We start from the raw sequence: 17012 nt of genomic DNA, 5'->3' as shown, positions 1-17012 counted from the left end.
GCAAATAAGGGCACATGCAAAGTTCACCAGTAAGAACTCATAATTTTGACTACAGTTGCTTATTTTTAAAAAATGGCTGGGCAGATGATTCGATAATACCTATTCAATAGATTCAAGGTTCTCTGTGACATATTTCATACATAGTAATCTACACAGGTTCTCTTTTATTGCTTTTAATCTGTTTTGTTTTGTTATTTTGTGCTTTTTATATTTCCTGGGCTTAGAATTGTGACTGCAAGTTTTTAGACAGAATATTTTTATAGCCATATAAAAGTAACATAATGCATACAATGCAGATTGATCTGTTGGTTTTACATTTTTCAATTAGGTACTTCCTTTTGTAGGATACCTTTTGTTTATAATTAGCTCCCTTGATATTCAAATAAAGTTTAGAAATGGCACCAATAATACAGAGTCTCAAATATTAGGAGACTTGTGAAGTTTATTTCTGTCAAAATATACTTTCAGAGGATACTGAAAGGATAGGCTTGCACAAATAGGGTTTTGTTTCTTAAGGGAAGAAATCCAGTAATATTAAACAAAGACAATAATTGGCAGAGACCAGTACCAGGATTTTGCTGGAACTCATCAAATTTGCAATCAACACTAAGCTGGCAGGAATAGCCAATACTCCAGCAGATAAATTCAAGATACAGAAGGATCTTGACAGACTTGAACACTGGGCTCTACATAACAAAATGAAATTCAATGTAGAGAAAAGTAAGGTTTTACATTTAGGCAAGAAAAACCAAATGCACAGGAATAGACTAGGTGATACCTGGCTCAACAGCAGTGAAAGGGATTTTGGAGTCGTAGTGAACAATCACTTAAATAGGAGCTATCATTGTGCTGTAGCTGCCAAAAAAGCCAACACAGTTCTGGGCTGCATTAACAGAGGGATAGAATCAAGATCATGTGAAGTTCTAGTACCACTTTATAAGGCCTTGGGAAGACCACAGTTGGAATATTGTATCCAGTTTTGGTTGCCATGATATAAAAAAGATGTTGAGGCTCTAGGAAGAGTGCAGAGAAGAGCAACAAAGATGACGGGGTTGGAGGCTAAAACATATGAAGAACCTTTGCAGGAATTGGGTGTACCTAGTTTAATGAAAAGAAGGACTAGAGTGATATGATAGCAGTGTTCCAATATCTAAGGGACTGCCACAGAGAAGAGGGGGTCAGCTTATTCTCCAAAGCACTTGAGGGCAGGACAAGAAGCAATGGATGGAAACTAGTCTAGAACTAAGAAGACTTCCTGACAGTTAGAAAATTAACCAGTGGAAGAGCTTGCCCTCAGAAATTGTGGGTGCTCCAATACTGGAGGTTTTAAAGAGATTGGACAACCAGTTGTCTGAAATAGTATAGGGCAGTGTTGGTGAACCTTTTCGGCACCAAGTGCCAAAGCGGGAGCGTGCATGCGCGCACGCCAGAAACCAGAAGAGCACCTGCTCAGTGCACGTGTGCACACAGGGAAGATAATCTTCCGGATTCCGGTGCGCATATTTTCGTGTGTGCATGCACGCCAGAAACTAGAAACCAGAAGAGCAGGCATGCACATGCGCTCTGGATGACTGCTCTTCCAGTTTTGGCCGCTCCTGTGCATGTGAAGACCAGTTGGATGGAGCGTCGGAACCCGGAAGAGCAACAGGCAACAGCTCATGTGCCCAGAGAGATGGCTCTGTGTGCCACTTCCAGCATGTGTGCCATAGGTTTGCCATCCCGGGTACAGGGTTTCCTATCTGAGCAGGGGGCTGGAATAGAAGGTCCCTTCCAATGTCCCTTCTAACTCTGTTATTCTGAGTTGTGAGAAACTATTGTACACTCCAATCTGTATGTATATGCAGCGATATTATAGTTTGCATATGAAAATGTCATAATCTATTTAACAATGTTAGTTTTAGTTTATAGGAAAATGCCAAGAATTAGAGCACTAACCAGATCTAACCACTCCCACAGAGACCTCATATATATGTGTATATATGTTGTTGGAAACCTTCATTGCCTGTTCAGTTACATTTTTCACTCTGCTAGAGAGATTTGGAAAGGATTTTGAATGGCAGAAACACAATTCCTCTCTGCTATTCACTAAAAGAGACACAACTTTTTTCAAACCTTAGAAAAGATGTGACCTTTTCAACCTGTTGCAGAACTGTGCTAAGTTCTGAATAATTATATGTGTGTGTGTGTGTGTGTGTGTGTGTGTGTGTTGTATTTGTACTGATAAATAAATAAAGGGAGACTAGTATACTTTACTTTACTTTCTTACTATGGCTATGGCTACCGGCACCCCGGTTCAGCCAGTTGATACCATTACTGGCCATAGGGGGCGAGCAATTGCCCCCTGTGGAACAGGCGCGCAATTTGGGCGTCCTCCTAGATGCCCAGCTGTCAATGGACGACCATGTGGCAGCCGTGGCAAGGGGGGCGTTCCACCAGGTTCGCCTGGTGTGCCAATTGCGCCCCCTACTGGACCGGGATGCCCTACGCACGGTCACTCATGCACTGGTGACGTCTCGGCTGGACTACTGCAACGCCCTCTACATGGGGCTTCCCTTGGGACGCGCCCGAAGACTGCAGCTAGTCCAGAACGCAGCCGCGCGGGCCATTATGGGGAGTGCTAGGTACTCCCACGTAACACCTTTCCTGCGCGAGCTGCACTGGCTGCCTGTGGTCTTTCGGGTGCGTTTCAAGGTGTTAATTACCATCTTTAAAGCGCTCCATGGCACAGGACCTAGCTACTTGCGGGATCGCATCCTACCGCATACTTCCCTGCGACCAATTCGCTCTCACAGAGAGGGACTCCTCCTGGTGCCGTCCACTAAGCAATGCCAACGGGCGGCGCCTAGGAGTAGAGCCTTCTCTGTGATGGGCCCAACCCTCTGGAATGACCTCCCCCCCGATATCAGAACCACCACCGACTTCCGCTCCTTCCGACAAAAACTGAAGATTCACCTGTTCCGTTTAGCCGGCTTGGCCCATTCATAGTCTTATCTTACCTCCTGGCAGATATTTTTAATTGGGTATTTTTAGGGGTTATTTTTAAACATTGTTTTAATTGCTTTACTTTAGGTACAGTTTTTTACAGCCTCCTCTTTTAAGTATTTAGTATTTATTTATGTTTGTATTTATTCCCATGTATTTATGTGTTTTAATCTGACTGTACACCGCCCCGAGTCCCTTTTGGGAGAGGGGGCGGTATAAAAGTTTGAAATAAAGTAAAGTAAAGTAAAGTGTGTGTGTGTGTGTGTGTGTGTTGTATTTGTACTGATAAATAAATAAAGGGAGACTAGTATAGATCTATTTCGAGCTAATTAGCTCTCAGCAGCTAGCCATACCCTTACTGGGATTTGAACCCGGGCTTGTATATATCTTAGGCAGGAGTCTTAGCCACTAAGCCACGGGCTCTCTTCCTTATCAGTTGAGCCAGGGAAATCTTTTACCTTTACCTTTTATTTCGATTTTTATATCGCCCCCTCTCCCCAAAGGGACTCGGGGCGGTGTACAGTCAAGTGAAATAGATAAAATAGACTACAAACATGGAAACATAAAAACATAGAAGAGGAGGCAATACAACACTGTACAGGTAAAGCAGATAAAAAACAGTATATAAACAATCCTAAAAAATACCCAATTAAAATTACCCAGTTAAAAATATATCTGCCAAGAGGTATTATGAGGTTATGAATGGTCCAGGCCGGCTAAACGGAACAGGTGAGTCTTCACTTTTCGTCGAAAGGAGAGAAAGTCGGTGGTGGTTCTGATATCGGGGGGGAGGTCATTCCAGAGGGTTGGGCCCATCACAGAGAAGGCTCTACTCCTAGGTGTCGCCCGTTGGCACTGCCTAGTGGACGGCACCCGGAGGAGCCCCTCCCTGTGAGAGTGAATCGGTCGCAGGGAAGTGTGTGGTAGGATGCGATCCCGCAAGTACCTAGGTCCTGAGCCATGGAGCGCTTTAAAGATGGTGATTAACACCTTGAAACGCACCCGAAAGACCACAGGCAGCCAGTGCAGCTCGCGCAGGAGCGGTGTTACGTGGGAGTACCTAGTACTCCCAAAAATAGCCCGCGCGGCTGCGTTCTGGACTAGCTGCAGTCTTCGAGCGCGTCCCAAGGGAAGCCCCATGTAGAGGGCATTGCAGTAGTCCAGCCGAGACGTCACCAGTGCATGAGTGACCGTGCGTAGGGCATCCCGGTCCAGTAGGGGGCGCAATTGGCGCACCAGGCGAACCTGGTGGAACGCCCCCCTTGCCACGGCTGCCACATGGTCATCCATTGACAGCCGGGCATCTAGGAGGACGCCCAAATTGCGCGCCCGTTCCACAGGGGGCAATTGCTCGCCCCCTATGGTCAGCGATGGAATCAACTGACTGAACCGGGTTGCCGGTAGCCACAGCCACTCAGTCTTGGAGGGGTTGAGCTTGAGTCTGTTGTCCCCCATCCAGACCCCGACGGCTTCCAAACACCGGGTCATCACCTCGACAGCCTCGTTGGGGTGGTCTGGGGTGGAAATGTACAGCTGCGTATCGTCAGCGTACAGATGATTCTCCACCCCAAAACCACGGATGATCTCCCCCAGCGGCTTCACATATGCGTTGAACAGAAGGGGTGAGAGGACCGACCCCTGAGGCACCCCACAAGTGAGTGGCCTCGGAGTCGACCTCTGCCCCCCTGCCAACACACATTGCATCCGGTCGGAGAGGTAGGAGCCGAACCACCGCAAAACGGTGCCTCCAACTCCCATCCCCCCCAGCCGGCGCAATAGGATACCATGGTCGATGGTATCAAAAGCTGCCGAGAGATCTAATAGGACCAGGATAGAGGAACAACCCCTATCTCTGGCCCTCCAGAGATCATCGACCAACGCGACCAAGGCCATCTCCGTGCTGTGTCCGGGCCGGAAGCCGGACTGGCGTGGGTCTAGATATTCGGATTCCTCAAGGTGTCGTGGAAACTGCTGTGCCACCACATTCTCTACAACCTTCGCTAAAAAGGGAAGGTTGGAGACTGGACGATAATTAGCTAGCTCCATCGGGTCAAGGGAAGGCCTCTTGAGTAAGGGCATCACCACCGCCTCTTTCAAGGCGGCAGGAAAGGACCCCTCGCTCAAAGAGGCGTTCACCAGGCCCAGTAGCCAGCCTCGTGTCGCTTCCCAGGATGCCAGTACCAACCAGGAGGGACACGGGTCCATTAAACATGTGGTCAGTCGCAGCCGTCCACGCAACCTATCCAAATCCTCGGGGGCAACAGACGCAAACTCCTCCCAGAGTGGTCTCACAAGACTCACTGTTGGCGGATCTTCTGGTCCACTGAAGGGGGTCCATCCGCTCCGGATCTGAGCGATTTTGTCCTGCAGATATTCCCCAAACTCCTCTGCTCTGCCCTGTAGAGGGGCTTCCCGCGTCCTCTGTGATAAGAGAGAGCGGGTCACCCGAAACAGGGCGGCAGGGCGGTTATCTGCGGACGCAATAAGAGTGGCACAATGTCTGCGTTTGGCCACTCTTAATGCCACAAGGTAAGTCCGTAAATAGGCTCTTACTTGTGTTCGGTCAGATTCGGAGCGTGAAGACCTCCACCTGTCCTCTAGGCGTCTCCTATGGCGCTTCATCACCCTCAGGTCCTCGGTGAACCAAGGTGCCCGGGTGGGTCGTCGCCGCAGGAGAGGCCACAAAGGCGCAACTCGGTCCAGGGCCCCAGCGGCCGCCCTATTCCAGGCGGCCACTAGGTTCTCGGAGCGAGCGCGGGTCAGGGCTACAGGGAATGGCCCAAGCTCTGTCTGGAACCTATCCAGTTCCATCAGGCGCCTGGGGCGGTACCAACTTGGACAGTTTGGTTCCGCCTCCTCGCGGTGGGGGGTAGCGCCAGGGAAGTCCAGCCAGAGACATGAGTGATCTGACCATGACAGGGGAGTAATGGTTACATCCCCTCTTCCCAGATCACTCGCCCACTGTTCAGATACAAAAACAAGGTCCAGAGTGTGGCCACCTTCGTGTGTGGGGCCCTGAATTAATTGGGTCAGGTCCATGGCTGTCATGGAAGCCATGAACTCCCGAGCTACCTCAGATGCTTCCCCCGTCGACGGCAAGTTGAAATCCCCCATAACCACAAGCTTGGGGGTCTCAACTGCCGTCTCTGAGATCAGCTCGAGGAGCTCGGGCAGGGCTGCTGACGTATAGCGAGGAGCCAAGTATACAATCAGCAAGCCCCACTGCCTCCCTGGGCCCCATTTCACACCAAGGGACTCACATCCGGGTATCTGAGGTACAGTGAGCTCTCTCGGCTCTAGACATTCCCGTATCACTACCGCCACCCCACCACCCTTACCCAAGGCTCGAGGCTGATGAAATGCACGGAAACCCGGCGGGCGCATTTCCACAAGGGGTAAACCACCCTCGTGGCCCAACCAGGTCTCCGTTATCCCTGCAAGGTCCAGCTCCCCCTCTGAGATCAACTCATTAATGAGGGGGGCCTTGTTGGTCACGGACCTTGCATTGCAGAGCATCAGCCTCAGGCCTTGGCTCTGTAGTTCCTGACCACCTAGGTTGCGGGGGTTGGTACAAACGACCGGGTGTAACCAACAACCACGGTCTCCCAACCGACGCTGTTGTCTTCTCCTGTCCTCGCATCCCCCCCTCCCCACGACCGATGTAATAAGGCAACCCTCTATTGGAACGTTCTTTCCCCTCCCCCCCCCCCACCACACTCACTTCCCTCCTGGACTCACCTGTTCGCCTGGCACTGGACCTCCTCCTGGACAGATTTCCCTCCCCTCCTACCCTAAAACCCTCCCTGGAGCCCCCTAAAAAGGATAAAAAACATTTAGTTAAAAACCCCCTAAGCCTCCGTTTCTTCCACCTCTCGGGGTCTATAAACCCGTCATCAAGGCGGGCCCTTGCAAGCGTCAAGGGCCATGCCTGCAAGAGGGGGGTCTCCCGCAGGTGGAGCAGGTCAAGCCTCGTATAAATAATCTTCAGAATCTTAAAAACACGATGGGGTCAAAGGTATTATAGATGGTAAATGGTCAGTCATAGAAAAAGGGGGGGGGGAAGAGATCTTAGATGTCCAAATGGTGGTCTGGGTGGAGGAGAGATGGTCCAAAGGGTAGATGATCCTAGGTTTAGTTTAGTTTAGTTTAGTTTATTTAATTTATAGACCGCCCCCTCTCCCCGTAGGGACTCGGGGCGGTGTACAGACCATTCATAATCAAAACAATAAAAATGACATAAGACATAAGACATGAAACATAAACAACTCATACACACGGTCTGTTATAAAATCCCAAAACCAATTTAAATATTAAGAACAATTTTAAAACCCGTTAAAACCCCAATATAAAATTTAAAAAGCCATCCAGGAAGGTTTGAATAGATATATAGATATAGAGATATAGAGATATAGATAGAGATAGAGATAGAGATAGATATAGATATAGATATAGATATAGATATAGATGATATATATATATATATATATATATATATATATATATATATATATATATATATATATATATATATATATATATATATATATATATATATATATATATATATATATATATATATATATATATATATATATATATATATATATATAGTATTTGTGCTGATAAATAAATAAAGGGAGACTAGTATAGATCTATTTCAAGCTATTTAGCTCTCATCAGCTAGCCGTACCCTTACTGGGAATCGAACCAGGGCTGTATTGCATATTAGGCCGATGTAATTGCCACTAAACCACAGGCTCTCTTCCTTATCAGCTAGGCCAAGGAAATAGGTATGTATTTGTGTTACAACCCCTGGTATGCCCAAATATGGGAGGGAGCTCACTACTCACTCTTTCTGTCCTTCGGCTCATTACAGCGGACCATCCAGGCAGAAACCCATATTTTTATTTTTAATGTTGCCTTTTTATATTTGTAAAAATATAAATTTATATTTGTAGTCTTAGGTCATATTTGTGATCTTTTTTGGATTCAGACCAAGTTCATGCTATTTCCAGACCACTGGCAACTCAAGTTGTTTATGAGGACATGTTCTGGAACTATCTGGGAAGGTAGAAGATTTTTCCTCACCTTATTTTTAACTTTTTCCCTTAAGTGTTTTTTTTAAAATCCTCAAGGTATTCCTCTGTTTTCTGCTGCTGAAGATCTGAGTTCCAAATTCCTCCAATTCTTGGCAGTGAGTTCTATAGCTAGGCCTTGATGTTAATGGGCAGCAAAATAAGCCTTAATAATTGGGAAAAACAAAAGAACCCCACATTTCTCAGGTTTTTTTGGGGGGGGGGGTAGTTGATTTATGCTTCAAACTGGTTTGCGCTTATATGTCAGTAAATCAGTTTTGATCTTTAATTGCTAGTAAAACATCTGTAGTTACTATTTATTTTTTATATTAAATTTCAGTGCTGAAATGTTAGGTTTCTTGTTGATCTGAGTTAGAATGAGGATTTCCAACACTGGTGTCTTTCCCTCCACCCCTTAAAGTAAAACAAAAACAAAAAGGGTGGAAGAGAGACCATTCCTTTCTGTAACTCATATGGAAATTCTAAGCTGAGAATTCCCCTTCATTTGCAGAGTTGGGCTAGAGTGCAAGACAAGGGCTAAACTTTAGTTTTAGTTTTCGGTTTCAGAAAGCACGTGGGCTATCATAACTTTAAAGTGAGCAGATTTCACATTGCAAAATAATTCCCAGATTGCAAAACAGATTTCAGTAAACATACCAGTTTCTCTATTTGGGGGGGGGGGGGGGATACCTAAATCATTGTAACAGCAGTTCCTTTCTAATGAAGTTTCCCAAAAGACCACCTCCAGTTCATATATGGAGATTTGTGATGAAGCCTTCTTAGTTTCTACTTAACATTTTAACCTTCCAGGATACTATTTAGTAGACCTCAAAGTGGACAGTTTGGGAAAAGTGGATTTTTAAACACTCTGCTATGGGGTGAGAAGTTGCTGAACTTACATACATCAAAAGGTTTCAGGCTATTGCACAAGCTCTCGGCAAATACTATTGGCTTTTACACATTACAGTTCTTAATTGAGGAAAAACATCATGAATTAATTAATGAGGGATATCTCATGTATAACCTGTGTTTGCATAACAAAACATCTTCCTGTCTCTTCCTGCCTCATTCCAGTTTAAATTCTTCATACGTTTAGGCACTCTATACTCTCTACCTTTTGACACAGTCCTATATTTGTTCTAGGAATACCTACCATTGAATTCAGTGGAATTTATCTCTGAATCTGTGTGTAATATATGCATAAGATAGGTTTGTGGTTTCATATATGATTTCCTGATCCTGGGTGATAGGTCAATAGGCCAGTCATGTATAACATGAAAGCAGTCATGTCAGATGCGAGAAACCAGGAACCAAGTTTTTTCAAATGAGTTCATGTTCATTCCAAACTAGCTCACCGCAAGAATCTAAACTACTAACAGTCAAGGCAAATTGACAGTAGATAAGAGTCAATGGAATTCAAGGTGGGTTGGTCTTAGGTCTCTTGTGGGCAGTAAGGGGCTCCAGACTGATGACGTGAGAGTCAGCCCCTCCCTCGAGAGTCAGCCTGGTCATCTCCTACAAGTCATAGGCTAGGGAAGGTACAACACCAAGATTAACATTAGAACAACAATCAAGAAGTAAACAATACCCCAATCAAGGAACTGCCAAACAAGCTAACAGTAAACAGCCCAAGCAAAGAACCTCCAAAACCATCCACACTGACAGGGCAAACCATTGGAATATAAACTGAGAGCAAACCCCACTCCTTACTATCACTGATAATGTTACCTAGCTTGGGAAAGGAAACATCCAAGCTCAACCCTGAGGTACACATATTCTCCTTTTTCAGATGGTGTTCTCTGAGAACAGTGCAGTATATACCTCTGGCAATTGATGGATGAACTGATAGTCTAGTCAGCATGTGAAAATTGCTCCCAGCTATGACAACACATCCCAAAGAAAAGAGGGATGTATCTGCTGGCCACCAAAAGTTGCCCTTTCATGTGAGCAATTTGATGCTTTTACGTATTTTGAATTACAACTTCCAGAATCAGTCACCAGCATTTGTGCTAGCCTAGGTGCCTGAGAATTCTTTTTAACACATTGGGGGGGCATGATATTGCTTACTTCTTTGAGAACAGTGGTTGGAATTAAGTCTTTCAAATGACAGAAGAATTTCAAAAGAAGCTTTATGTCAGTTAATGTGACATGCTAGAGATTCAGTAGAGTTCATTTTCCATTTTTGCTGAACGCTTTGTGAAACTGTCATTAAAGGTTTAATCAGTTTATGGCCAGCTCTCTCTTTAAAGATCACAAGTAAAATAACAATTGAGTATCAATTTTTGTTCATGTTTTTCTGAAGGTGATGATTTAAAACATACTGAACTTTTAATCATAGACTCATAGATGAGGAAGGGACATTGGAGGTATTTTAGTCCAACCCCCTACTCAAGGCAGGAGTCCTTATACCATCCTGGACAAACGGTTGTCCAATCTTTTTGTTAAAATCTCCAGTGATGGAACCACCACAATTTTGGGATGTAAGCTGTTCCATTCATTAATTGCTTTCACTGTCCAAAGTTCCTCCTTATTTCCAGGTTGAATCTCCCTCTGGTGAGCCCATTGCTTCTTGTCCTGCTCTCAGGTGCTACGGAGAATAAATCGATCCCCTCTTCTCCGTTACAGGCCCTTAAGTATTAGAAGACTTATTGGGTCTCCCTGAGCCTTCTCAGCCTTCATTAGGCTAAATATAACCTAGTTCCCTTTGACATTCATTGTATGATATAGTCAGTCCTATTGGTACCTCAGATTACCTCCTGGAGTTCAGGGCAAATCTCACAGTACTCCTTATAAGGAACGTTAGGCTGGAAAATCATACCCAGCACATTTCCATGTGCAGAAACCTGAATCTGAGTCTCTCAATCCAGTTTCCAATCACAATACAATACTTGTGTAATAGGATAATTCAGGGCTCTCCAAATTTGGCAACTTTAAAACTTGTGTACTTCAACTCCCAGAATTCCCCAGCCAGCATGGCTGCTGAGGAATTCTGGGAGTTAAATCCACAAGTCTTAAAAGTTGCCAAGTTTGGAGAGCCCTGGTAATGATTAGTACTCATTGATAGTTTCAGATGAATTTGTCTAATAACTTTTCAAAAAGTTTAAATCAGAGATTATGGCCATTCTACTGGTTAGCTTTGGGCTGGTTACCTTGACTCTTCTAGAAGTACCATTTGACAGTTCCTGATATTAATATTACAGAGGATGGAGATAAATCTCTGCTTTTTCCACATTGTGCATTGTTTCTCATATCTCCATTTATTTATTATTCATGCTTCTAGACCGCCCCCTCTCCCAAAAAGGGACTCGGGGCGGTGTACAGTCCATGCAAAATATATCAAAATACAATAAAAATTGAATATGTACAGTTGGAATGGAGGAGGTTAAAAATGGAATTAAAAGAACTGTACAAAGCAATATATATAAATATAGGATTTTGAACCCCTAAAACACACACAATAAGTTAAAAACAATACCCCTAAAATAACCAGTTAATACATTTGCCAGGAGGGACAGTTGTAATTATGCCAGGCCTGCTAATCGGAACAGGTGAGTCTTCAATTTTTGCCGGAAGGAGCGGAGGTCAGTAGTGGTTCTAATGTCGGAGGGGAGGTCATTCCAGAGGGTTGGGCCCATCACAGAGAAGGCCCTACTCCTTGGTGTCGCCCGTTGGCATTGCCTAGTGGACGGCACCAGGAGAAGTCCCTCTCTGTGTGAGCGAATTGGCCGCAGGGATGTGGTCCATGTGGTGACCTACCTTAATAATCTGTTTCCTGAAATCAAAACCTTATGTTTCTTTGAAGGAATTTCTCCTTTAATATTGGCTAAAGCTTTCTTGTTCTACATTTTATTTGAGTTATCACAAACAAAGCGGCACATAGTATTTCATGTGGTCATACTGTATACTTGCATAAAAGTATTACAGTATTAATAGTTTTGTTTTGTTTTATCCCTTTTCTAATGATCTCTAACATATAATTTCCCTTTTTGCAGCTGCTGAATACTGGCTGAGCAGTTTCTTAGAGCTGTTCAAGAAAACAATGATCCATTTCTCCTTCAGTAAGTTTCAGCTTAGACACCTTCAGCTGATACATGAAATATGGGGAGGAGGGTTTGGTCCCAATATGTTATTGACACTGTTAAAAATTAACTGGATTTTAAGAAGGGGTGGGAGAATATGCTAACTAACAGATACTTTTCTACTATTTAATTCATTAGATTACTTGCTCATATCTGCTGCTGTAGAACCATGCCAGTTACGATTTGTTCAGTAAAGGATAACTAATGAAGTCATGGTTTAGTGCCTTGATTGACAGCATGGCTCGGAGAGCGCATGTAGTACATCACATCACAACTCCTTATATTGATTTTATTGTCCCTCAGTAACAAATCCCATTCCCTCTCCCATGTTTCTAAGTTTCATTTCACCTCTTTTTAATCTGTGGGTGTCAGTTTTCTGTGTGTACAGGTAGTCCTTGACTTACAACAATTAGGATCATAATTTCCACTGTTGAGCAAATTGGTTGTTGAATGAATTGCATCCAATTTTATGACAATTTTTTCCACAATTGTTAAGTGAATCACTGTAGTTGTTAGTAAATCATGTGGTCATTAAGTGAACCCAGCTTCACCCATTGATTTTGCTTGTTGGAAACTGGCTGGGAAGGTCAGAAATGGCAATTGCATGGCCTCCAGATGCTGCAGCCATTGTATCGATGTGCTGTTTGCCAAACATCTGGTTTTTGATCACATGATTGTGAGGATGCTGCAACGTTCATTAGTGTGAGGATCAGTTGTAAGTCACTGTTTTTATTTCCATTGTAACTTTGAGTGGCCACTAATTGAATGGGTGCAAGTCAAGGACTACCTCTATAAGTGTACAAGAAAAATTTGTAGTTTTTATTTGAGGGAACGACTTTTAATGCTTCTTCTTGTCTTTGTAGCATGGTATCAAATGCACTGTTTAAAAACTGGTGTGGCTTTTGCTGCTACTAAACCTGCACTTCTGCTTTATATGAGGTGTGAATCTGGCCTACATTTAACTAATTTTAGATCCCATTGTCTGATCTGTTACAGTATTGTCCCAAGAAGTATTGATTTCTCAAGCAGAGAATCATAAACGGGCTTCTAACTTTGCATCCCTCACAAATCCTTTCCAGATGAGCAGTTCTTTTAGTTTATCTGGATTTGAGACCTAATTTACTTTTCTTATTGTGGCAGACTGCTACTTGTCACTAATTTCGTTTTTTCCCCTTTTATTTTTCTTTCCTCTCTGCCAAAAAGTTGTGCAATTGTTTTTGTGACTCTCACAAATCAAGACAGATTTAAGAAGCAAGCCACAAGATGATGCAGCGGTGCGTACATTCCAAGCACTTTTGGCACTGAGAGCAATTTGAGGGTATCTCACCAGAAGGTCAACGTGATGACGGCCTGGTCTATGGTGGAAAGGCTGAGAATGGAGAAGAGGCATTCCCAAGATGAGAGGACTGTTGAGCAAGACGGCAGGGATTGCAGCACTGAATCTGAAGAATGGACAAGCTCCGAGAGTGAACATGAGGAGCCTTGTGTCAAGAACAGCTCCCACAACCCCCTGCCTAGGGAGAAGGACATTCCCCCCCACAAGCCTCACCGGCAGCTTTGCCGCTCTCCTTGCTTGGACCAGCCCAGCTTCTCCCAGAACAGCCTTCTTCAGGATTTAAAACTGGAAGATGGTAAAACAAACTCGGACAAAGAATATCAAGCGAAAATTGATTTCGCTTTAAAACTGGGCTACGCGGGGGATCAGATTCAAGCTGTGTTGAACAAGTTGGGGGTGGATGCTCTCATCAATGATATTTTGGCTGAACTTGTGAGGCTTGGCAACAAGGCTGAGAATGAAGGGCCAGCTAGCCTGGGAAGTAGCACTGCTCCCATGAGTGGAATAGCTGCCAAGGAGGTGACCAGCCCCGAACTGTCCCTGGAGGAGGATGTTGTGGACAGTTCTGACAACTTGAGGCCGATCGTAATTGATGGAAGTAATGTGGCAATGAGGTAGTTCATAATTTTGTGCTGTTTTTGTTGCACTTGCTCCCCTCTTGCATAAAAACCCTTGAAGGAACTCAGCATCCAGATAAATGTTTATTTCTAATGTGGATAAGAGTATAACAATGAATTCAAATGGCAAATTTTGCAGAGATCCTTGAATTCTATACCCAGGTACATCAGATACAGGTAGTCCTGAACCACATTTGAGCCCCAAATTTCTGTTGCTAAGTGAGACAGTTGTTAAGTGAGTTTTGCTCCATTTATAACCTTTCTTGCCATGGTTGTTCAACAAATCACTGCAGCTGTTATATTAGTAACATGATTGTTAAGTGAATCGGGCTTCCTCATTGACTTCGCTTGTCAGAAGGTCGCAATATGACCCCTGGGACACTGCAACCGTCATAAATACGAGTCAGTTGGCAAGCATTTGAATTTTGATCACATGCCCATGGGGATCTTGCAATGGTTGTAAGTGTGAAAAATGGCAATAAGTCATTTTTTCAGTACCGTTGTAACTTTGAATAGTTAACTAAATGAACTGTTGTAAGTCAGGGACTATCTATACTACCTTCAAGGTTTGAATCTGCCCATCCACTGAGAACATCCTAAAATGCCCACAAAGTGTCCCTCCACACTGGGGATTAGGGAGATGTGGACCATCTGTGAGTCCATTTCTATTGTATCCCTGTACATTGAACTTTCTATTCCTGGAGGTCTATGCAGCCCCCTCCTATGGCCCTGTCCCATTCAATTGTTACCCCTAGTTCAGCAGCTCCCAACTTTTTATGTACTTGGGACATGTATCAGTTCTTTACTGGTTCTGTGGAGAGAAGCTTTTCCGTGGACCAGAGGGGGCGTGGTTTCACGCACTTCCTGCATCCCACAGGTGGGACTTCGCTTGTTTGTGCAGCCCCATTTCGGGTGCTGTGGCGCACCAGTGCCAGTCCATGGCCCAGGAGTTGGGGACCCCTGCCCTAGTTGATTGTTGGAGGGGTCCATTTTGGGAGAGACATTTAGAGCTAGTGCATCTTAGACTGTTTCTGCCCAGAGTCTTCTGATTCAGGCATGCTATAAAAACAAATTTACTCTGTTTGGATGCTGCTCGACTCCAGCTGACTCTGGGTGACTCACAACAATAAAATAGCAAAAACAACAGATATAGAGAATGAATCAAACCAGATTTTTTTTAAAAAAAAACCTGGAAAATAGACGGTCAGACCTGGAAGCCATCTTTTACTTTTTAGATTTCAAGCCTGCCATACTTTCTACTGTGGGAAAATGGGAGGGGGGATTATACAGAGTATGGGTGATGTGTAGCCATAATAATATTCTTTCTCAGAAAGTCAAGGTCGCTTTGTCCCTGCACTTGGACGGATGTGTATGGGAGAAATCTTTCTTCATGGAAATGAAGGATTGGACTATGTGATAGACTTGTGGGTGTTGGGGAAGGGTCTTTCAACTGGGTTGGAAAACCTGGAAGCTTTCAGATTCGGGTTTTCCCAGATGTACTAGCATGACATCTCTAATAAAATGGAACTTTGAGGAAACTCAGGCCTTGGAGTTTTCTTTTGTTGGGGGTGTTTCTTGGAACTCTGACATTAACACAAGGTAGCAACTCAGCAACACAGAAGACATAAAATCTTACAAACAGGTAGTGGTGCTGTTGTCCCATCCACCCTACCTGACGGCCTGGGTAAGAAGCCAAATCTAGACAGCACGATATGTCATCAGGCAGGGAACTATATGGATCTTATGACATCTCATCATGGATCTCCAACCTTGACAATTTTTAAGGCTTGTGGACTTCAACAGAATTCCCCAGCCAGCAAGAAAACAGAGTGAAGTTTGCAGGGTCCAATTTTGAGTGGACCAAACATTTATTCTTCCAAACTTTCGGGCTCATCTACAGCTCATCCTCAGGAAAATTATCTCTCTCCAGATTGTGTGCCATTCTCTCTCCAGAATGGACATATATTCTAGAGACAGAGAAGTTCCCTGAGGATGGGCTCCAGCACGAGTCTGAAAGGTTGGAAGAATAAACCTCTGGTCCCGATGACCAACTCAGACTGGATCCTGCAACATTATCCTGGGATACATATATTTGCCTTCATTTGCGAGAGAGAAGTTTTTTCCCCCCCTAGATCTTTTTAATACTGTCTCCTAAACTTTAATAAACGCCTTTCCCTTAAGTATTGCATTTTTATCTCAGCCATTTTTATCAAGATACATCAGAATTCTCTGAATTATTTTTGCTCATTTTCAGCCATGGAAATAAAGAAGGATTTTCCTGTCGAGGGATTCAACTAGCTGTTGATTGGTTTCTGGAAAAAGGTCACAAAGATATAACAGTATTTGTGCCAACATGGAGGAAAGAACAGAGTCGACCAGATGCACCAATTACAGGTAACCATTTCGGGGACTGGAATAACTGTGAACATTTTTCCAATAGGATGACTCAGTTACTCTGTCTATTATAATTACATACTGTTTTTCCATAATAGAATAGAAAAAAATTGCATGACCATTTAAATCTAATGGGCTATATTAATGCTTGCATTGTGGAACGTTTTGAACCACATGAGTTAGTTGGTACTTATTTTGTATTCTAGCTTATTGAATGCTTAAGATCGTTTCTACTTTATACAAGTAGTCCTCAACTTATGACCACAATTGAGCCCAAAAGTTATGTTGCTAAGTAAAACATTTGTTAAATGAGTTTTGCCCAATTTTATGAGTTTCTTGCCACTGTTGTTAAATGAATCGTTGCAAATGTTAAGTTAGTAATAAGGTTGTTAAGTGAATCTGGCTTCCCAATTGATTTTGCTTGTCAGAGGGTTGCAAAGGCGGATCACACGAATCCAGGAGTCAGCAACAGTCATAAATATGAACCAGTTGCCAAGCATCTGAATTTAGATCATGTGACCATGGGATG

At 43.9% G+C, this 17012-nt stretch overlaps 1 protein-coding gene across 7 annotated transcripts in view; it reads left to right on the top strand.

Annotated features, from left to right (window-relative positions):
• ZC3H12B (zinc finger CCCH-type containing 12B) overlaps positions 1-17012 on the top strand; it is a 90167-nt gene that overhangs the window by 56091 nt on the left and 17064 nt on the right. For 3 of the 7 annotated variants that reach the window (XM_081963843.1, XM_081963844.1, XM_081963845.1), the window contains 3 exons: positions 12050-12115; positions 13375-14086; positions 16344-16483. In XM_081963843.1, coding sequence (XP_081819969.1) covers positions 13479-14086; positions 16344-16483 — 748 coding nt within the window. In that variant the 5' untranslated portion in view covers positions 12050-12115; positions 13375-13478. Of the gene's footprint in view, positions 1-653; positions 721-9893; positions 10001-12049; positions 12116-13374; positions 14087-16343; positions 16484-17012 lie in introns of those variants that run through there. The other 4 variants (XM_081963847.1, XM_081963849.1, XM_081963846.1 and 1 more) reach the window with 4 other exon arrangements.

This window comes from Natrix helvetica (assembly GCF_964273705.1).
Source record: "Natrix helvetica genome assembly, chromosome: 11".
Taxonomy (NCBI): Eukaryota; Metazoa; Chordata; class Lepidosauria; order Squamata; family Natricidae; genus Natrix; species Natrix helvetica.
The sequence above is the reverse complement of the archived record's forward strand: the minus strand, read 5'-3'. Positions and strand labels throughout refer to the sequence as shown.